At 39.7% G+C, this 23,642-nt stretch overlaps 2 protein-coding genes across 6 annotated transcripts; one reads left to right on the top strand and one right to left on the bottom strand.

The window, feature by feature from the left end:
- Positions 1-1,184: 1,184 nt before the first annotated feature.
- On the bottom strand, positions 1,185-6,044 carry cdc42ep1b (CDC42 effector protein (Rho GTPase binding) 1b). Its single transcript, XM_056751732.1, has 3 exons — positions 5,991-6,044; positions 4,230-5,443; positions 1,185-2,106 (listed from the first exon to the last, which is right to left on the bottom strand). The coding sequence occupies exons 2-3, from the start codon at positions 4,681-4,683 to the stop codon at positions 1,607-1,609; spliced, it is 954 nt and encodes a 317-aa protein (XP_056607710.1). The 5' UTR covers positions 4,684-5,443; positions 5,991-6,044; the 3' UTR covers positions 1,185-1,606.
- Positions 6,045-6,084: 40 nt separating this feature from the next.
- zmp:0000000896 (caspase recruitment domain-containing protein 10) lies at positions 6,085-23,288 on the top strand. Of its 5 annotated transcripts, XM_056752246.1 has the most exons (28): positions 6,085-6,185; positions 6,670-7,872; positions 8,670-8,707; positions 11,082-11,152; positions 11,256-11,315; positions 11,581-11,796; positions 12,340-12,477; positions 12,640-12,826; positions 12,916-13,054; positions 14,441-14,599; positions 14,849-14,968; positions 15,154-15,279; positions 15,397-15,564; positions 15,658-15,753; positions 15,854-15,890; positions 17,341-17,363; positions 17,473-17,561; positions 17,781-17,827; positions 17,917-18,034; positions 18,193-18,349; positions 18,435-18,558; positions 18,671-18,911; positions 21,011-21,077; positions 21,162-21,264; positions 21,349-21,507; positions 21,599-21,726; positions 21,793-21,908; positions 22,124-23,288. In XM_056752246.1, the coding sequence occupies exons 7-28, from the start codon at positions 12,393-12,395 to the stop codon at positions 22,332-22,334; spliced, it is 2,700 nt and encodes an 899-aa protein (XP_056608224.1). In that variant the 5' UTR covers positions 6,085-6,185; positions 6,670-7,872; positions 8,670-8,707; positions 11,082-11,152; positions 11,256-11,315; positions 11,581-11,796; positions 12,340-12,392; the 3' UTR covers positions 22,335-23,288. The 5 variants fall into 5 exon arrangements, with proteins under 5 accessions (XP_056608224.1, XP_056608221.1, XP_056608223.1 ...); XM_056752243.1 differs by lacking the exons at positions 11,082-11,152; positions 11,256-11,315 and having other exon boundaries at positions 6,670-6,963; positions 7,711-7,872; XM_056752245.1 differs by having other exon boundaries at positions 11,082-11,315.
- The last annotated feature ends 354 nt before the right edge of the window (positions 23,289-23,642 follow it).

The raw sequence follows: 23,642 nt of genomic DNA, 5'->3' as shown, positions 1-23,642 counted from the left end.
ATTCGTTGTGAAATATATGCGTGTGTAATAGCGTAATTGACATCAAAATTCAAAGTCTTACTTTAAAATCTGTGCTTTAATGTATAATTCTCACATTTGTAATACTTTGGTCAGTTAATAATATTATTTATTTGAATGAATTAAATAAGCCGTTTCATGTCTATCCTTGAATCACTTAACTAATCAAGGTTGATGTAGGATATAGAAAGTAATTAGTAATGAGTAACTAAATACTTTTTGGACAGAGTAATTTGGACAGTAATCTAATTACACTGTTGAATATGTAATGAGTAACTAGTAATTAATTACTTTTTCAGAGTAACTTACCCAACACTGTCAGCAAACTAACCCTTAAACTTACCAGCTTTCTAGAATACCCCCCTGATCCATCCCACTAAGCACTCTAGCAATTTAACAACAATTTTTCTGGGATCAAAGTTTGTGAAAATGGTGTAAAATGTAGAAGTAATACTGTATACAGTCGTACATTGCAACACATATGTCTGCTTAAATATCACGCACAGTTAACAATAAGCAGTGGGTCGCGTCGAGATATACTTGCAATAACTTAAAAATGAAGGACTAGAGGTGACTCTTATTCTGCCGAGCAGAATTATGGCCGTACCGAATCGTGAGCGATTTGACCAATCGAGTGAGAGGGGCGTTACAGCAGTCGCACATCCCTTTCATTTTAATTTTGCAACTTAAAGAGCGTAAAAATGTCAATTTAAATGACATATTAATTAAGTGCAAGGACTGACATATGTAATTGATATATATATATATATATATATATATATATATAATTTTTTTTCATTTTGCACTTAATGTTGCACATGTGTTATTCAAAATGTACATTTAAGTACACAATTGCATTGTCATTTTACATACTGCATTGCCATTTGCCTATTGCATTTCAAATTGAAAATAGCTACCAATATGATTGGTGTGTTCCTAACACAATGTATCTTTTCTCCATCCCACATTAATGTAAGTGTTTATCAATGTATCAATGTAAGGTAAATTGATGCTTAAACGAGAGATTTATACCGGGGCACAGCAGGTATCAAACCCGGCTCAATTTAACCCCTTGCTGTAAAATATTATCAAACACAACCGGTGGTTTAAAATTCATGTATCACTTTTAACACTAGTCTTTATTAAACCAATATTTGTCGTTTATCGAACCTTCCATATGATTTAAAACATTCACGTTTGATGCATTTCTTGGAAATCCATTTCATTACATGAAAATATCAAAGCCACAAGCTGTCTAAAGTCTGTCAGTACAGAATAAACAGAGACTGAGACATAAACAAACCGTTGAACATGTCAGATTCTTCAGCCATAAAGACAGATCCAGACGTGGTAGAAAAGAACACATAAGACACTTTCTTCTCCTGTAAAATGGTGTCATCATCACTTACTCCATAAATCATCATAATACTGCTTCTCTATATAACACACTGATGTATGGAACAGAAATGTTAATAAATCTAAACAATTTCAAAGTAGTTAGTATAGTCTTCTGTCAGCAGATGTAAATAAATGTCCCTGTATATGAAATGAGCAGTACTTCTGTCTGGAATCAGAGATCATATGCATCTCATAGGTTGATCTCTTCCTCTGTTTCAGTGAAGGTGTACAGCGCTCTCTTGTGTCTGAAAGATGAAGATCTGTGACGCTCCTCTTCTATCAATCCTCCATCTCCTCCAAAGTGATGCGCCAGCACGTCTGCAGCCTCCTGAAACCTCTGAGGTTCAATCCTGACCTCCTGTCTGACCGGACACATGTTCATCTGTTCTTCATCTTCATCATCATCATCATCCTGTGGAGAGACGGATGAACTCTCCTCCATATCCCAGTCCTTACTGCTGCTGAAGAGACCTCTTGAGCTGTCAATCAAACCCAGAACCTCAGTCATGAGGGAGGGCCCGAGGTCTACGGTGAAGGAGGTGAGAGAATCAGATCGTGTCAGTGTCATGTCGCTGTTCTCAGGCAGTGAACTCCTTCTGTAGTCTGAACACAAACTTCCTGACGCTTCTCTGAAGTTCTGATCCATCCGAGAGAAACGAGGCAGTGTGACAAATCCAGAGTCCAGAAGACCTGCAGAACATCAGATTATTGACAAATACCTGAATACAACTGATCTCTGGTCACTCTCATTATTATATCATATAAACGATCAATAATATAAAGACTAAAGTAATATAAAAGTTCTTAGTAAAAAATAGTTTGCAGATTTTATCGTTAACTATTACAAATTTTCATTCATCTTAAGTCATTGTGCATTAATAAATGTTACAGCTCAGTGGCATTTAAAAAGAAACAAGTTGCTTTCCTGTAAGATCAAAAGAGATTTAAAAGACATGTTCCTATCCAATATATAAAGTCATTCATATATTATTTACTTCATCAATGATGCTTCTTTATGAAACAAGTGTGATGTTTAAAGTCCAGCAGGTGGCAGTGTGTGTGAGTGGTCTTGTTTTTGTACCCGATGGGGACTATATTGTACATAACTGTACTTTTGGAAAATCTAAAAATGCAGAAAGTTTTCTATGATCTTTAGGTTTAGGGGATAAAATATCCAGTTTGTACAGTATTCAAATCATAACTTCAATGGACTGTCCCCACAGAGATACACATGTATCTGTAGGTGGGTCAATGACAAATAAGAAAATGTCAGGTGGTGCGACCATATATTAATTTAAAATAATATACATTTAATGTATTTAGCACTGAGTATTTTTCCCCTCATATATAAGAAATTTAACATAAAATCATGCCAAAATATTTTATTAAGAATTTTATTGAGAAAATTAACATTTATTTCTCAGTTTTGTTCTCTGTTTGTATGTTCGGACGGTCGCACCACCTGACATTTTTGGTCTTTCAAACACCAAAACTCAAAAAATCTATTGAATTTCAATAAAATGAAAAGGGTTTCTTATAAAGGACATATTGTAGATCCATTTGATATATGACATGTATTTATTCAAATTCTTTTTAGGAAAATAATGAATTTGGACACAAAACACGTCATTGACCCAGTGTGTGTGCGTGTGTGTGATTCTTTTGCTACTTTATTCAAGTGCTTTATTTTATATATTTGGCTTAAAGTGCTTTCATTTTTTTCATAAGAAGGGAAATTCCGGAATTCTAGATGGAGATATCAAACAGACATACAATGATGAGAGACATCATGTCACAGTCACCAGCTGCAGGGCCCTCTCAAAGCCACAAGAGGGCACTCTCCACATCACCCAAACTTTCAACACGTGTGTCTTGTGTGTATATATAGTGACTGTGTTTCTTGTGTCAGTTTTCTGGTATTGTTTGTATTGTAATGTGTTTGTGGCCTTGATGTCGGCCTTTGGTTTCCACAGATATTACTTTTATATTAAAGACTGTTGCTTATGGATCCTACTAGGCCCATCACACACACACACACACACACGCACACACACACGCACACACACACACACACACACCCACACACACATGTAAGTAACTGTTTCACTCCACATGTGTGTGTATTCACCTGTGAGAATGTGTACAGGTGACTGATGTCATTTCTTTTCTTTGTCTGTTGACATGATGATTATTTTATACATCACAAGATGTTTCAGGCCGTAACAATAATATATTATTTGTAAAAGTGTCTTATGAGGGTTAAATCATGATTTCTTGTTTCCCAATACGTCAACACTGTTAGCTCATTTTCAAAGTGAAAACAGAGTTGATCATTGATCAGACGGTGAGTTATTTACAATATTTTAACCATGATATGACTAAAGCCACGTGTTCATAGTATTTATGCTAGCAAGTGGAGGTTTGCCTAAAAAGCTTGAAATGGTCCCCTCTGTTACCGTCAACACTGTTACCTACATAGAAATGTAACAGAATTGACAGATTTGTGTGTGTCTTCAAAATCAAACGTTAAAACATATTTGTTACATGTAACAGAATTGAATGATTTGTTTGTATGTTCTTAATCAAACGTAAAAACCTATAGAATCTGCATCCTGTGGCTAATAAGCCAAATAAATGTTTCATTGGTTGTTGTGTATTTTAAACATAACATAAAACGTTTGTGTAAGGAGCACAAATGCTATGGGTTTTACTCAACATATACTCAGAATTTTGCACTTTCTGGAACAGAGGAGTGTGAAAAATGAAATATGAAAACCGTATGTTTGGTGTTCTGTGTGTTTTCAGGCTCTTACTGTAAGAGAAGAGCGAGTCGGCCGGTGAGCTGATGGAGGTGGACAGGAGTGTCCTCTTCATCCCCCCGTTGGAAGCGTCCAGGTTCAGCTGAGGCAGTGAGATGGCGTTTTTAATGATGGGAGAGACGGAGGGGGGCGGTGAGGAGAGGTCACGTGACCCTCCTCTCAGCCGGGCCGGAGGATTCTTCCGTACGTGTCGTAGTGTGCGCGTCAGAAATCTCGTGGGTCTCGATCCAGAGGGTGAATCTGGTTCTTCATCATGAGCTGGACCTCCGTAGCTGCTGAGAAATGAGGTGTCGCCAAAAACATCTCCACCGCGGCCGATGTGCATTGTGTGCCGGAAGTCCCCGAGGGGCGGACTGATCATGTCCACGGACAGATCGCTTTTAAAACGCCGTTTGCTCTGAGACGAGGACACCAGTCCTTTAATCACCGGCTGTTTCCCCAAACTCATACTGATACAATAATCTTCAATTACGCTCACTGACCAGAAATATCAATGGAGAAAGATCTGTTTGAAAAACTGTTGAGTTATGTGACCTAGGCAGGAAATATCTGATGAAATTTAATTAAACAAATCACAGAATTTAAAGTCATTTGTTTAGGAAATCATTTGTAGTTCCCAGTTTGACCCCCGTCAAATGTCCACCACCGGTAGTGCTCTTTATAAACTCTGTCCATCACACATCTGTTAAAAGACAACTGATCTAGAGACTGTGTGTGTTCAGTCAGTGAGCTGCTCGTCCTGAACGTTTATAAATAACCTGTTAAAGACGTCTAATGGGATTCACTGGAGTTAAAACACCTTTTCACTAAACTCTGACTGACAGAAGACACAGACACATCTCTTACACAATAGCCCACAATTTAAGCTGGTTTACTCAGAGATCTTTTTAAATGTTGTCTTCAAATCATATTTCCACTAAATGTCTTTCACACATTGAACGCTGTCGCTTTAGGGATGTGATGTTCTGTCAGATACATATGAGTTAAGATGATCCTTTTGTCCTGTGTGTGTGATGTTCATCTGAGTTGAGATCTTGTGTTTGTACACTGAGACCACCACAGACCCCTCACAAAACCACATGAGTATAATCCCGCTGCGTCACCAGGGGTTTGACCGACAGAGATTATCTGGATTATTCTCTCTCTCCCTTCACTGCATTCGTCTGTCAGTCTGTGATTTATTTCCACAACACAACACAACACATATCCTGAGAACGACACAAAAAACAGAATCTAATTCAAAAGTGATCTCACACAAATTAATCACATGTTATTTCATATTTATGATGATCAATGATTACATATTAGATCCAATTATATGTAAGCAGTCTATGTCAAATATTTATATTTTAGTCTAAACTTCAGAAAGTTTCCCATTAGCATTATACAGTAAATGACATAATAAAAAATAAAGAAACAGACTTTGTCTTATCCAAAACACCCCAAGTGATTAAATCATGTTATTAAAACAGGTTCTTTTTTTACATTATAACAGTTTGATAATCCCACATAAACAGTTTAAAATATTTTAATAGTACACTTTCTGTAGTATTAACTGTAGAAAACACTGTAATGTAATATTTACTTTGATAACGTTCAACAACACAAGTCTCAATGAGTTCTGATACAGTTCACAATAGTTTTTTATGTTGGCCGTAAACATTAAAATGTGAATGAAATAATAGAGCATTCACAGCGTCTCAAACATGTCAAATCAAATCTTTATTTAGACTCTATGAGATATTTTTTTCTTACCGTAAAAACGCAGATCAGCGTCACATATTCCACACGCGCTCTCTGAAGTTTGTGCGCGCGCACTTGTCGTGACGTGCACGAGCTCGCTGGGGCGGGAAACCTAAGCGCAATAGCGCATGTAGTGTGCACGCGCGGGCATCTGTGACCGGAGGAGCGTCAAATAATCACAAAACATGAACACATTCAGAAATTAAAGTAAGTTTTCCTCTCAGACAGAATCTGAACATAAAAACACGCGCGTGAGAGTCGATATGAACACGTTTATTTAATTAAACTGCGAACTTTTCCCCTCAGACTTATTCTGTTGAACAGTGACGTATGTGTTAAAAATACACTGAGGTGTTTCTCATGAGCGCAAACGAGAAATAAATCAACATAAATCATGTTTTACCTCAAATCTTATAAAAGAGTTCATCTCATTATACTGAATGTCGTGTGAGTTTTCGTCTTTTATTGTTGGTCATATTGACACAAACCAACGTCACATGTTGTCCAGTTGAAACGACATCACACTCTCAGATAGAAAATAACAACACACAATAATAATAACACTGTCTGAATGTCTTATGAATTGCTCTCTTTATCTCAAATTGATGGATGATGATGATGTTTGTTGAGTTTTTCACTTCATGTTTTGTTGGTTTCTTCTTATATAATTATTATTTATTTAATCCTAAAGGTGGTTCAGGAGCAGTTCTTGATTTTAAAGTGATTAACACTCCAAGAATGTGTACAGAGAGTGTGTAAAAGAGAAGTTAAGGACACAGATGCTTCCATCAATCCTGAAGAACTGCTGATACACTCCAGAAACATCTTTCTCAGCTCGACGGGTGTCATGACAACCACAACACACAGACAAGCATCTGGAGACGGGAGCGAGAGGACCAGATCTCAATACAAATGAGCTTTAAAACTCCAGAGAATTCCACGACTTCATGAAAGCGTCTCCTGGGTTGAATGAGGAGAAACTACAGTAAACGCTCACAGAACTGAACATCACACATGACAGAACTGAAGATGATAACATTGACCCTGTCGATGAAGAAATGCTTTGATTCTGTGTTTAATGTTGAATCTGATATATATGTGCATTATATTTGATATTTGATTATATCTAAACATATGCAATAGTTTGAGTTTTGCTGTTGATATTCATTTAAGATTTTGTTTAAGTCTAGATTCTATTAAGGGTTAGTTCACCCAAATATGTATATTCTGTCATAATTTACTCGCCTTCAAGTTGTTTCAAACCTGTTTTAATTTCTTTGTTCTGATGAGGATGGAGGAAGATATTGCGAAGAATGTCAGCAACGGATATTTGGTGCACCATTGACTACCATACAGGAAAAAAATATTGTATGTTTTTTGTATATTTATCATATAAAATATTGTCTAATGTGTTTAACAGAACAAAAAAATATACAATATTATAATTTATATTTCAAAGGATTTAGGAAAACGAACAGTTCTGTGGCACCTTTGACTGCCATTTTTGACTACCCCGGAAATCTCAGTTGCTTATATTCTTTGTGTTCAACACAGCAAAGAAAATGATGAAGAAACTACTTGAGGAATGACTCATTCATGACAGAATCTTTATTTTTGGGTGGACTGTCTCTTTAATGTCAGCAACAGCTTTGACATCTTTTATTGTCTAGATGAACACAAGCAGGCGTTCTTCTGCAGGACAAAGCTGTGATTGTGTGTTTGTATCGATCAGAGATGGAGATCATGACCGCTGGACACTTCTGCCCTCCGGCACATTCCACCCACTGCTACACACACAGACACACTGTTGAACTCACGAGAGTGAGAGAGAGATGGAGGAGATGACAGAACAACATCAAACTGCTGTGGAGATCAAGACAACAACATCATACAGGTGATGCCACAACGCAACATGAAACACAACAAACCTCAGACAGGAGAAAGTATACTTTCACTTTTGATTAACTTCTCAGAAAAATGTAGTCGTTAACTAGTTGTATACTCAAAATGTGTTAAATAAATGACATCGCTTAAGTATCCTTTATAAAGTGACGTTATAGTGTAGGGCACATACAGTATAATACACAACACATCACAACAAATCTGACAACAGCAGACACAGGTCGTTAAAGGTGTCTATGTGTCAGTGTTCCGTCAGATTTAGAACAGACTTGTGTGTGTTGAATGTGAACAGCATCCTCTAGTGGCAGAAATCCACAAACACACTGTGTGAGTCAAGACACAGGTCACTAACACACACACCCACAGTCTGACCAAACCCACCGGACGCACGTTTAATGATTAACCCCAGCCGACACAACACAAACACCTGAAGCTCAAGACTCAGAGACTTATTCATTAATGTGTCATTTCTCAAACTGAGATAAGACGAGTGAGAGAGAGAGATAGAGAGGGGAGAGAGAGAGAGAGATAGAGGGGCTTGAGTGAGTGAAAGGGAGAGAGTGAGAGAGAGAGAGAGAGAGAGAGAGAGAGAGAGAGAGAGAGAGAGAGAGAGAGAGAGAGAGAGAGAGAGAGAGAAAGAGAGAGAGAGAGAGAGAGAAAGAGAGTGGGGAGAGAGAGCGGCGAGATATATACACTCTGTGTGTGTAATGAGTCAGGAGTGTTTATTATAGGTGCGAGCGTCTCAAACTCAAGCTCATTTGTCATTTTCCGCTCTTTTTTTCTCTTCAGTTCGTTCTGATCTCTTCGGTTGTTCTGGATCATGAGTGGTGAGACATTTTACTCTTTCATTATGTTTATTTCTGACACACATTTCATCTCTCTGATACTGTACATACACATAGACATCACTTATGACCATCATAGAAAATGCATAAATGTCAGTATATATAGTGTGCTGTAGATATTGTGTGTTAGAACATTCTTATCAATATCATTAATGTGACCGTAGTGTTTTATCTTTGTGTAAGTGTAATGTGCTGATGTCAGTTTAGTGTTTGTGAACAGTGATGAATTCCTTCAGTGTGAAACATTCATTCAGAGAGATTCCAGCATGTGTTTGGACCTGTCTGTTGTTCTCTGATAGAGCGACACCGACCCCTCACACTCATGTTCACGTTCTTCTCTATCTACATCATCATCTCCATAATACTGTGAAATAATGTTTTCACCCAACTTACATTTTTTACTTATCTTTTAGCTTCGATTCAGTTAAGTTTTATGTACTTAATATTCAAAGTATTTTCAATTAAAAAAGTTTAGTAGACATACTTGTCCATTACCTGGACGGTCTGTACTGAAAATGACTTTATTGTAAAGTGTGTAAATAACAATAAAAAACATTATGTTATAAAAAGACTTTAAAACATACATTCACACATACAACCATAAAACTCAAAGATTTTACAAAAAGCAAGAGTAAACCAATATTAACAATTAAATGACTTATAAGGTGGTTAACAATACAGTAAAACTTACTTTCATGGTTTCTTGTGTATTCGCACAATTCAACGCATCACCTGTAGGAAGACAGATGACACCACAGGTCACATTTACCTCAGAGAAGATAAATAATAGCAATAGTATTATTGGCCATGGCCAGTTTATTATTGAACAAATACAATATACACCATCAAAGTACTGTACTGTACTTAAACTTAACCTGGTATCAGTGGCTTGAATTTTCAGTGCCTTGTGACAGACCATTGATCAGGTGTTGTGAAATAGCTGAAGTTGTAGCTCCACTACAAGACGGTGAGGTCCATTGGTCAGGGAAAATGGCTTGAACATCTGGCGGAACATCAACTGTTGAAGTTGAAAATCGTTTTTGAAGTTGTTGTCATAGGCACTGTCGCAGTAAAGATTTTATTCATTTACAGGGGGAAATGTATAAAATATCTTCATGGAACATGATCTTCATGATCATCGCGTCATGTTTAAATCCAAATGACTTTAGGCATGAGAAAAATAGGTAATTTCTACGCAAACCATGTATTTTTGGTGATTACTAAAAATGTTCCCGTGCTCCTTTAGACTTTTTAAGATTTTGTTGTCCAGGGTCACATATAGCAGGTAAATGCAAACAAATCCAAATCTTAACATGAACAATTAGGGATAAAATAATTCAGAGAAGTCAGGAGTTATTTTACCATTCCTAACTTTAACAATATTTCAGACTATAGGTAGAATCTGAATATTTCTCTGATGGTTTCATGAAAGTGACGTCTGCATTTACATCTGCAAAACATAGTTTGCTCATCTGCAATACGTCTCCAAGACGTCTACTGTCAGATGTCATATAAGATGTTTATGAATTAGAATGGATGTTAAACTACTCTTACTAAGATGTATAGGATGTTTTAACAACGCAGATGTTTTCCAGATCTCTATGAGACCTACTACAGACGCACAGATGTCTCAGAGACGTGTTAGAGCTTGAGCAAACTATGTCTTGCATATGTAAACGCAGACGTCAAATAGATGTAAGCCAGATGGAGTGCACTATCAGTTTGCTGCTGTTCATCTGTGCGATGCACTCCCAACACAGCGAGACGCCCTCGAACAGCCATACACGACCGACTAGTGTTTACATTGCAAAACGATGGTAAAGTAACAAGTCGCACCACAACAAAATGTGCACTCGCACAAATGCTGCACATTGTGACTTGGGTATGCAATATTTTGTGCTATAACACCACGTGTCATTTGACTTCCGAGCGGTAGAATGGAAATACAAGCGGTTTTAAGTCGAAGGGACAAATACTCCTGGCAAGTCAACTTACAAACTAGTTGAGACAGAAGAACGTAAAATGTTCTTGACTCTTCTTGTCAATGTCAATAACAAACTCATCATCACGCGTGTTCTTCTGATCGGTGATCAGATCGAAGTTGAAAGTGTCTGTTATCTCTCTTTCTCTGGTGTTTGACTCTCACTGGTACCGTCTGCATTCTTCAGCAGTGAGACATCACTGTCTCTGTCTCCCCATACAGTAGATTAACATGTACAGACATGCTCAGATTAGTTGGTACCCCTCCACAAAAAATGAAGAATGCGCAATTTGGCAACCCACCACTGTTTATTCCACATTGAATGGAAATCAGACTTTGCTTTTGATTTTATATTCAATCTGCACCTGTTCACAGGTAGTATGGCCCTCTCTGTCTGAGCAAACTGCTCCAGCTTTCACAGGTGTGATGTCTTCTCCAGACCGCAGGTTTCAGCTCTTTCCATAGATCTTCAGGATTCAGATCAGACTCATAGGAGACACTTCAGAATAGTCACATGTTTTGTTCTTCTCCATTCTTGGGTGATTCCAGCTTTGTGTTTTGGGTCTTCATCCTGTTGGAGGACATGACCTGCAACTGAGACACTGGACAGTACGTTTGGCTCCAGAATGCCTTGATAGTCTTGTGATAATGCAATGATGTAGGATCTTTTCTAAGGGGTACCAACAGATGTGTCCAGGCCATGTTATCGTACATGATACAATAGCTTTTTATTTCATCAGTCGTCAGGAAGAATGAAGTGTTATTTCAATGAGCTGTAACAACACATTTCAGCATGTCTGTATGTTCACATCGCATTTAACACGCCGCACACACACACACACACACACACATGGATTATTTCTCCTGTGTACAGGTGAATGGCCGTTGGGAGACGAGAGTCTGGACGCGTCAGAGGAAGAGAAGTATGAGGAGCTGTGGGAGCGAGTGGAAGGAGTCCGACACAAACTCACTCGCCTGTTAAACCCGGCAAAACTCACCCCGTACCTGCGTCAGTGCAAAGTCATCGATGAGCAGGATGAAGACGAGGTGCTGAACTCCAGTCAGTTTCCACTGAGAATCAGTAAAGCTGGTGAGAACACAGAAACAACACACGTGCGCGCACACAACCACATGCAAACAGACACACACACATGCAATCACACCTACACGCACACACACACACACAAATGCAAACACACATACACGCACACAAACACACACATATCTGGTTTATTATCTCTGTGGGGTCAGTCCATAGGCATAATGTTTTTATACTGTACAAACTTTATATGTTATCCCCTAATCGTAGAAAACTTTTTGGATTTTTAGATTAAAAAAAAATATTGTTCTGTACAATTTATAAGCTTTTGTGCCCATGGGGACCTCAATTTTGGTCCCCACAGTGACACGGGTCCCCATGTGTTGGTGTGCATTCAGGTTTATATAAAAACATGCGCACGCACACACATGATTCATAAACGTGAGGAAAAAAAAATGTATTTAAACATTACAACAGCTAAATTAAAATCATTAAATTACAAATGAAACAAACCTCTGTTAATCCACTAACATGTCAGTTAGTGTGTTCTTGTTTTTTTAAGTGATTTGATTGGCTGATGTGTGCTCGCTGCAGGTCGTTTATTGGACATTCTGAGGGGGCGTGGCCAGCGGGGTTTACAGGCCTTCATGGAGTCACTGGAGTTCTACCATCCTGAACAATACACACAATTCACAGGAGAACAACCCACACAACGCTGTTCCATCATGCTCGGTGTGTGTCTCTGTGTGTGTTTATGTGTGTTTGCACACAACAGTGTGTGTTTTTTGTGTATTTTTAAATCAGTTTGTTGTTGTGTTATATTGTGTGTGTGCACACAACTGTGTGTGTGTTTGGTAAAGTGTACATATGCTTGACTTATAATGTGTGTTGTAGATGAGGAGGGTCCGGAGGGTCTGACTCAGTTTCTGCTGGTTGAGGTGCGTAAGTTGCGTGAGCAGTTGCGTATGAGTCGTTTGTGTGAACGGCGTTTCTCTCAGCGGTGCCGTGTGGCCGAGGAGGAGCGCAGCCGATCTGAACGCAAAGCAAAAGAGCTACAACAGGACAGAATACAACTGGAGAGGTGAACACACACATATACACACAAAGTCTTAATAGAATCTGTTTTAAAACTATAAAGTAAATGAAAGTGTGTGTGTGTGTGTGTGTCAGGCTGAGGCAGGATTGGGAGTCTGGTAGTCGTGAGTTGGGTTTACTGAAGGAGAGACTTCTGGATCAGACGGTGAAGTACTCACGAGTGTTAGAGGAACAACGCAGATCTGCTGCTCGTGAGAGAGAGCTGGTCACTGAGGTAACACACACACACGCATATATTACAAGCGCACACATTATATACTAACTCACAAAAACACGCACACAGACATCATAGACCAATTTACAAAAACACGCACACACTCACAAGGCAAGGCAAGTTTATTTATATAGCACATTCCATACACACGTGCTTTACATAAAATGATTGACAGAGAGAGATAAGACGTATCTTCAAGTTGCAAATGATTTAAACAATAAAACAGTAATAAAAGTGATTAAAAATGTGAGTGTACTGTATATATAAAAAGAACAAGAGCAAAAGAAAAATGGTTGTGAATGCACAGCTACACAAGTGTGATTTTAATCTGGATTTAAACTACAGGTGGTGTAATGACTAAACGCTGACTCGCCCTGTTTTGAGTGAACCCTTGCTATCTCTAACTGACTTGATCCTGATGATCTGAGAAGTCTGTTTGGTTTATATTCAATGAGCATATCTGAGATGTATTTAGGTCTTAGATCATTAAGTGGTTTATAGACCATAATAATACTTTGAAGTTGATTCTAAAAGTAACTGGTAACCAGTGTAAGGACCTGAGGATTGGAGTGATATGCTCAGATTTTTTGGTTCTGGTCAGAATCCTGGCAGCAGCGTTCTGTATGAGCTGCAGCTGTCTGATGGTGTTTTTGGGAGACCTGTAAAGAGTCCATTACAGTAATCCACCCTGCTGGTGATGAAAGCATGAAGTAGTTTCTCTAAATCTTGGCTTGAGACAAAACATCTGATTCTGGCTATGTTACTGAGATGGTAGTACGCTGATCGGCTTATTGCTTTGACATGACTGCTGAAACTAAGGTCAGACTCTAAAATGACCCCAAGATTTTTTCCCTTACTTTGTGTCTTTAGACCTTTTAAGTCAAGGTATGTGTTTACCTTGTTAGTTTCATCCTTGTGTTACCAAAAACAATGACTTCAGTTTTGTTTTTATTTAACTGAAGGAAGTTTTGACACATCCAGCTGTTAATTTCATCAATGCACTGGCAAAGAGAGTCAATAGGCCTGTAGTCATTGGGTGAGAGGGCTAGATAGGTCTGAGTGTCATCTGCATAGCTGTGGTAGGCAATTTGGTACTTTTTCATTATTTGGCCAAGTGGGAACACACACACACACAAACGTGTATTACAAGCGCACAAATTATACACTAACTCACAAAAACGCCAACACACACATCGTACACCGAATTTAGAAGAAGAAAAAACGCAGACACACACACAAACGTATATTACAAGCGCACACATCATACACTATCTCACAAAAATATGCACACTCACATCATACACCAATTTCCAAAACACACACACTCACTCACTCACACACACACAGGTTCTGTATGTTCATCTCGCTGTGTGATGTCACTGTCAGGTGGAACAGCTGAGGAGGAGACTGCAGGAGGTGGAGAAACCAAACGATGTTGACTCCACCCCCTCTCTTACCCATCAGGTGTGTGGCCACACCCCCTCAGTGCTGGAGGAAAAACCCAAACCCCCTGAGAGGAACAGAGGGTGTGTCTCTGGAAATCAGGTCAGAATCACATGACACACTTCTTACACAGACGCCCGTCACCGTTGTGTTTCCTCTGATTGTGTGTGTGTCCTTGTTTTATATCCCGGTGGGGACCTAAACCTGAGCGCACACAAACACGGGGACTCCTGTCAAAACAGCTTATTAATCGTACACGATATTGTTTTTAAATCTTCAAATACAAAAAGTTTTCTATGATCTTAAGGTTTGTGTGTGTGTGTGTGTGTGTGTGTATGTGTGTGTGTGCAGGCTCTGTTGGATATTCTCCAGCAGGATCGGAGAGAAGCCACTGAGCAGAGACAAGAGTTGTGCTGTTCTATTGCTAGACTGCAGGGGGATCTGGACACCTCAGAGGCACAGAGAGATAAGGTGTGTGTTCGTCTGTTGTGTGTGTGTGCATTACACATATTGTTCTGTGTACTGAAGTTGTGCGGTAAAAATGTGACTCACAGGAAGAATAAAAGTGGGTCATGAATCACAGTTGAATTGCATTTCTCACAGTGTGTGTGTGTGTGTGCGTTTGTGTGTGTGTGTGTTTATGTGCGTTTGTGTAGTTGGCGTCTCAGTGTGAGCAGATGCATCTGAGGGTCAGGACTCTACAGTTGGACTGGGAGACAGAACAGAGACGATGTGTGTCCTATTTCAACCAGATCATGGAGCTGGAGAGAGAGAGAGACCAGGTAACACACACACACACAGATACACAAAGTCCTCTGTATAGTGGAGGCACAATTCATCTTTATGATTGTTTGCCTTGTTGATCACTCTAATACACATGACGTGTGTGTGTTTGTCAGGCTCTGCGCAGTCGTGACAGTCTGCAGCTGGAGTTCACAGACTGCCTGCTGGATAAGAACCGTCTGCGCAAACGTATCGCAGAGCTGGAGAGCAGTTTAGAGCAGCTGCAGAGAGAGACGGAGAGAAATCAGGAGAAGAGAGAGCAGAGCGCCACCTGTCTGAACTGTGTATGTCTGCAGCATCTCTCCCTCATCATGAGTGTACTCTACACTTCATCTCGTGCTGACGGTGTGTGTGTGTGTGTGTGTGTGTGTGTGCAGTCTCACGTGTCGTTGTTCAGTGAGGATCAGTGTTTTGGGCCCTGCTGTTCTGGAGATCTGAGCCCCAGTTTACACACACGTGGAGCTCACTGGAAGGTCAGAAACACAACATGCACACACAACTCTTAACATCCTTTCTCTGTGTGTGTGTGTGTGTGTGTGTGTGTGTTCTTAGTTTATTATTGTGTTTTCACAGTCGCTCTCTGGAGCTCAAAACAGTGAACAGTTTGAAGGTGAGTGTGTGCGAGCATGTGTGTGTGATGTTCGGTGGTGTTTGTGATGTTCAGTGTGTGTATGTGTGTGTTTGTTTGTGATATTCAGTGTGTTTATGTGTGAGAGTGTGTGTGATGTTGAGTGTGTGTGTGTGTAATGTTCAGTGGTGTTTGTGATGTTCAGTGTGTGTTTGTTTGTGATATTCAGTGTGTTTGTGTGTGTGTGTGATGTTGAGTGTGTGTGTGTGTGTGTGTAATGTTCAGTGGTGTTTGTGATGTTCAGTGTGTGTGTGTAATGTTTGGTGTGTTTGTGTGTGTGCGTGGGATGTTCGGTGGTGTTTGTGATGTTCAGTGTGTGTATGTGTGTGTTTGTTTGTGATATTCAGTGTGTTTGTGTGTGTGTGTGTGTGTGTGATGTTGAGTGTGTGTGTGTGTGTGTGTGTGATGTTCGGTGTGTTTGTGTGTGTGCGTGGGATGTTCGGTGGTGTTTGTGATGTTCAGTGTGTGTATGTGTGTGTTTGTTTGTGATATTCAGTGTGTTTATGTGTTTGTGTGTTTGTGTGTGTGACGTTGAGTGTGTGTGTGTGTGTGTGTGTGTGTGATGTTTGTGTGTGTGCGTGGGATGTCCGATGGTGTTTGTGATGTTCAGTGTGTGTGTGTGTGTGTGTGTGTGTGTGTGTGTGTGTTTGACGTTGAGTGTGTGTGTGTAATGTTCAGTGGTGTTTGTGATGTTCAGTGTGTGTTTGTTTGTGATATTCAGTGTGTTTGTGTGTGTGTGTGTGATGTTGAGTGTGTGTGTGTGTAATGTTCAGTGGTGTTTGTGATGTTCAGTGTGTGCGTGTAATGTTTGGTGTGTTTGTGTGAGTGTGTGTGTATGTTTGTGTGAGTGTGTGTGTGTAATGTTCAGTGGTGTTTGTGATGTTCAGTGTGTATTTGTTTGTGATATTCAGTGTGTTTGTGTGTGTGTGTGTGTGAGAGATGTTGAGTGTGTGTGTGTGTAATGTTCAGTGGTGTTTGTGATGTTCAGTGTGTGCGTGTAATGTTTGGTGTGTTTGTGTGAGTGTGTGTGTATGTTTGTGTGAGTGTGTGTGTGTAATGTTCAGTGGTGTTTGTGTAATGTTCAGTGGTGTTTGTGATGTTCAGTGTGTGTGTGTGATGTTCGGTGTGTTTGTGTGTGTGCGTGGGATGTTCAGTGTGTGTATGTGTGTGTTTGTTTGTGATATTCAGTGTGTTTATGTGTGTGTGATGTTGAGTGTGTGTGTGATGTTGAGTGTGTGTGTAATGTTCAGTGGTGTTTGTGATGTTCAGTGTGTGTGTGTAATGTTCGGTGTGTTTGTTTGTGTCTGTACGTGGTGTTTGTGATGTTCAGTGTGTGTGTGTGTGTGTGTGTGTGTTTGATATTCAGTGTGTGTGTGTGATGTTCAGTGATGTGATTTTGTTATAATTATTGCTGTTGTGTATTTGATCACAGACACTTGCTGTTCAAATTCACCGGTGAGTCTCACACAACTACGACAAATATAAAATCATTTAAAATGATGTGTAGTAAGAACTTTTCTTTACATATCAGTATTTGCGTGTGTGTGTGTGTGTGTGTGTGTAGGAGTTTAACACAGAAAAGGACATCAACAGACTGTCTACATTTCCATTTCCACCCTGTATGAACTCTATCAACCGCAGAGTGAACATAGAGTATGACACACATGACACATAACACACATGTTTGATCTTCCAGTGGAATCATGACATCATTTTGTTTGATAAGAATGAAATATTATGAAGTTTTTATAAAAGTTGGTTGATGTTGTTTAGCTATAAATGCACAGTGTTGTGATTATATTAACTGTATGTATGATGACATTTATAACACAACACACAAACAAGAGTCTCACTGCTGTGGTCTGTTTACAGATTTGATTTGAATTCTCTGGGGAGTGATGACATCGAGCCCAATGCAGGTGTGTGTCTCTGTTCATCTCTTGAGATGGTGGTTTTATTATTATTTACAGAACGTTTGTGTGTGTGTCTGTGTGTGTGTGTACTGCAGAAGATTTAGATTCGTCTCTGTGCAGTTCGTGGGGTTCTCTACCGTCTCAGCTCCTTCCTCCTGATCTGAGCAGTGTGACTCCACCCACCCCATTCAAACCATCATCATCATCACTGGGGTGCGAGTGTACCTCTCTCTGTGTTTGTGTCCCATGAGCTCCTCACATCACAGTGAACTGAACCGTGAACACAGACATGTGACATCAAATGAACTGAAGTTGAAACGGTTAGCAACGAAGTCATCAATAAACCTCCTGTCTTCTCATTTGTTTCTCAGATTGACTCCTGTAACGTCTTCCTCTTCCAGAAGCCTCAGTCTGGCTGATGACATCACTCTCGTGGGGGGCAACCGGACAGGTGTATTTGTTCAGAGTGTGAAGGGGGGCTCATGTGCGGAGCGGTGCGGTCTAAGAGAGGGCAGTGAGTTACTTGAGGTGAGATAGAGTCTCCATCACACATATGAACTCTACTGACAAACATGACATCACACGTGTGTTTGTGTGTTTGTGTGTGTGTCAGCTGGATCAGGTGCTGTGTGCGGGGGGTTGTGTTCTTCTACATCAGTGCACTGCTGAAGTGGCTCATTTCTCTCTGCGATGGTGGACAGAACCGGACTCACTGAAACACACACACAACCAACAGAGTGAGTCGCACAACACAACAGACACACATTCTGCTTTTTTAAAATATTGTGAAATGAAAAGACCTGATGTTATTTGTGAATAATAAATGCATTCTCTCTCTCTCTGTGTCAGAATATTCTGATTTAAGCGCTGAACTCTCGTCTCCTGATTTCACTGGTGCTGATTCCTTCTATGTGCGTGTGAACCTTGACCTCTGTTCCCACGGCGACCCCCCATGTCTCAATGTTCACTGCGATGATGTGCTGCATGTCACTGACACGCGTTACAACGGAAAATATCAGTGGCGCTGCGTCCGTGTGGACAAACACACCGCCAAAGCACTGCAGCCCGGAGCCGTGCCCAACTACAACAGGTACACAACACATAAACACACACAACATAAACACACTCACACATATACACACACACACACAGACACACAAAACATAAACACACAACCAAAGCACTGCAGCCCGGAGCCGTGCCCAACTACAACAGGTATACAACACATAAACACACACAACATAAACACATTCACACATTTATACACACACAACACATAAACACACACAACATAAACACACTCAAACATATACACACACACAACACATACACACACACAACATAAACACATTCACACATTTATACACACACAACACATAAACACACACAACATAAACACACTCAAACATATACACACACACAACACATAAACACACACAACATAAACACACTCAAACATATACACACACACAACACATAAACACACACAACATAAACACACTCAAACATATACACACACACACAACACATACACACACACAACATAAACACATTCACACATTTATACACACACAACACATAAACACACACAACATAAACACACTCAAACATATACACACACACAACACATACACACACACAACATAAACACATTCCCACATTTATACACACACAACACATAAACACACACAACATAAACACACTCAAACATATACACACACACAACACATAAACACACACAACATAAACACATTCACACATTTATACACACACAACACATAAACACACACAACATAAACACACTCAAACATATACACACACACACAACATAAACACACTCAAACATATACACACACACACAACACATAAACACACACAACATAAACACATTCACACATTTATACACACACAACACATAAACACACACAACATAAACACACTCAAACATATACACACACACAACACATACACACACACAACATAAACACATTCACACATTTATACACACACAACACATAAACACACACAACATAAACACACTCAAACATATACACACACACAACACATAAACACACACAACATAAACACACTCAAACATATACACACACACAACACATAAACACACACAACATAAACACACTCAAACATATACACACACACACAACACATACACACACACAACATAAACACATTCACACATTTATACACACAAAACACATAAACACACACAACATAAACACACTCAAACATATACACACACACAACACATACACACACACAACATAAACACATTCCCACATTTATACACACACAACACATAAACACACACAACATAAACACACTCAAACATATACACACACACACAACATAAACACACTCAAACATATACACACACACACAACACATAAACACACACAACATAAACACATTCACACATTTATACACACACAACACATAAACACACACAACCAAAGCACTGGAGCCCGAAGCCGTGCCCAACTACAACAGGTATACAACACAAAAAACACACACAACATAAACACACTCAAACATATACACACACACAACACATAAACACACACAACATAAACACACTCAAACATACACACACACACAACACATAAACACACACAACATAAACACATTCACACGTTTATACACACACAACACATAAACACACACAACCAAAGCACTGGAGCCCGAAGCTAGTCCCAACTACAACAGGTACACAACACAAACACAAAACACATAAACACACACACACAACATAAACACACAGCCAAAGCACTGCAGCCCAGAGGCTTGCCCAACTACAACAGGTACACAACACATAAACATACTCACACACATAAACACACACACAACATAAACACATTCACACATTTACACACAACACATAAACACACAACCAAAGCACTGGAGCTCGAAGCTAGTCCCAACTACAACAGGTACACAACACAAAAAACATAAACACACACACACACAACATAAACACACAGCCAAAGCACTGCAGCCCAGAGGCTTGCCCAACTACAACAGGTACACAACACATAAACACACTCACACACATAAACAACACACACACACTGCATAAACACACAGCCAAAGCACTGCAGGCTGGAGCTTTGCCCAACTATAACAGGTACACAACACACACACTTTGTGAAATGTGTGTTTGTTGTCTCTTAGGGCTCAGCAGTTGTTGTTAGTGAGACTCCGCACGATGGCGCTGGAGCAGAATCACTACAGGAGAATGGTGATTATCCCTCACTCTGTATCTCTCTCTTGTCTCATCTCTCAAACACACTCTCAGAGTTGTTTAATGTGGGTCTGTGTGTAGTTCTCTAAGAAAACTCCTGAGCGTGTTCGTCTGATTAAAGCAGTCGCATCAAACTATCGTGCCATTGGCTCGTCCGCTCCCGTGCTCTACACACTCAGTAACCGTAAGATCCTCCCACTTCTCCCTTTAACCAATCAGACAGATTGTGAGCACATTTGTGTAACATGTGTATTTGTGTGCATGTCAGGTCACGAGGAGCAGTTGATTCCCTACAGTCTGGTTCAGATGATTCACGTGTCCAGTAAGCGTCCGGTGATTTTCTCACCGTCTGTTCTGTCCCGCGCGATCATCGAGAGACTCCTGCAGCCGGCAGAATCCGCTCTGGACTTTGACACCTGTCAACCGGGTATGACTCCGCCCACTGCTTTCATCACTCCTCAAATGATTCACACACTGCACGAAAGGTAAATGTCGTCATTCATGTTGTGTTCATGAAGGAATGAATGAAATGTGTGCAGAGCCGCTGGAGGGATGTGTGCGTGAGGATCGAAGCCTGTTCCTCTTAAACTCTTCAGATCAAATCATGGGAATCAAACTACAGAGTGTTCAAGAGGTTATAAACCAGGTAAACACACACACAGAATGAGAAACTGAGTGGTGCGGATCCTCATGTGTGTGTTTGTGTGTTCAGGAGAAACACTGTCTGCTCCCGCTGGCCGTGAGCTCTGTAGACAATCTTCTGAAGCAAAGCATCTATCCCATCATCATCTACATCAAACCCAAAGATAAGAAAGGCAGAAAATTCAGGTGAGCATGTGTGAACCGAATCACGTCATCAGATCTGATTCATCTGAGCTCAGCTCCACACTCATCTGAATTCACAAGATGATAATTTTCAGCCAATCGTTTGAACTGCAAATGTCATGTGACCAATCGCTGTAAAGCTGGAGTTGTGGTTCTTTGAGTTCTTGATATCATTCATCGTTGAAAACCGTCCCTTTGTGTGTCTGTCTCTGTTTCAGGAAGTTGTTATCGGGCTGTAGGGAGGAGGAGGTGATGCAGGCGTGTCAGATTGAGGAGCTGCAGTTAGAGACTCTTCCTCTGATGTTCTGTACGGTCGAGCCCAACACTTGGACCAGCACTGAAGATCTTCTGTCTGTCCTGCGCAGCACAATCCTGATGCAGCAGAGGTCTGTGGTGTGGCTGGAGCAGGACCGCATCCAGCAGACCTGAACATCTTCTTTTATCTCTCATTATTGGAGGGATGTTTCAAAACAGATTGCTTACTGATTATAGATGCTTTCATCTTGACAAACATTACTGCACATGCGCACTTTTGTGAGCCCCATATGAACTTCCGGTACACATTCACAAACAATAGAGCGCATGTAGATTCATTCTGATAACAAATCAAAAGAAACTGAGAAGCATTACTTGACTAAACTTCTAAACCTCTTCAGTATTTTGAATTTAGACTGCGATACCAAGCTCAACCTCTAGATGTCATTGTACCATATTTTTCTTTAAATAAACTAGAGGACCCATTTAACATTGTTTATTTCATAAAATGAACATACTACAAATTAATAGATCGTTTATTTTATACAATTATTATACACATAAAATAATAATATAAATGGATAAATAAAACTATTTTAGACACTAACCGAACACAAACTGGAAGTTAACTGGGGGTCAGGTGCACACGCGTCTGATGAAACAATCTATATGACTCAATTATAATGTGAACCCTGTTCGTATGTTTTATATATTTTACATTTTGTATATCAAGCAAGTGCGTATCTTATATCAGCTGTTTAAGTTACAGTATTGAACTGACTTTAGTCTGAGCCTCACATGTCCACAAGCACAACTGAACATTTCACTTTTTGAATCACTTCAGAACACAAAAGAAGATATTTTGAAGAATGTCTATAACTCCTTTGACTTCCATTGAATGTACAGAAAACCACCAAGATATTCCTCAAAATAACTTATTTTGTGTTCTGTTGAAGAAAGACATACAGGTTTACAAACCCACGAGCGGAATAAAAGATGACCGAATGTTTGTCTGAACTATTCTGGCACATGACAACATGTCAGTAAATGTTTCGATAACTGTGATTATAAAAACAAATGTGATTCATTTTGTAATGAAATTATTCCTCAATAAACACTGTAAAATCATATTGACTCAATGTTCATGATAAAGTTTATTATATTTAATGGTTTATATGTCGTATGTTTATTTATGTGAACAGCAAGTGTGTACAGGTTTAATGGCAAGATTTAAAGATGTTTTTATTTTATATTTTTTTAAATATCTTTACAAATATAGCGAAACGTGTCAAACATTGAAACATTTCAATCTTCACCAGTAATAAAAGTAATAATCTATAACGGCCACCGCAATAAATATGTATTGAAACAACGGAAGTCTAGAGAACTTGTTCTCGCGATACTTCGATGTAACGTGTCGATCGATCTGCGCGTGCGTTCGCTCGCGGCTCATCGTATGACGCTCGCTGTGACGTCAGTGCG

The sequence above is a fragment of the Triplophysa dalaica genome, chromosome 7 (assembly GCF_015846415.1).
Source record: "Triplophysa dalaica isolate WHDGS20190420 chromosome 7, ASM1584641v1, whole genome shotgun sequence".
Lineage (NCBI taxonomy): Eukaryota > Metazoa > Chordata > Actinopteri > Cypriniformes > Nemacheilidae > Triplophysa > Triplophysa dalaica.
Note: the sequence above shows the minus strand (reverse complement) of the source record. Positions and strands in the feature narration are given on the sequence as shown.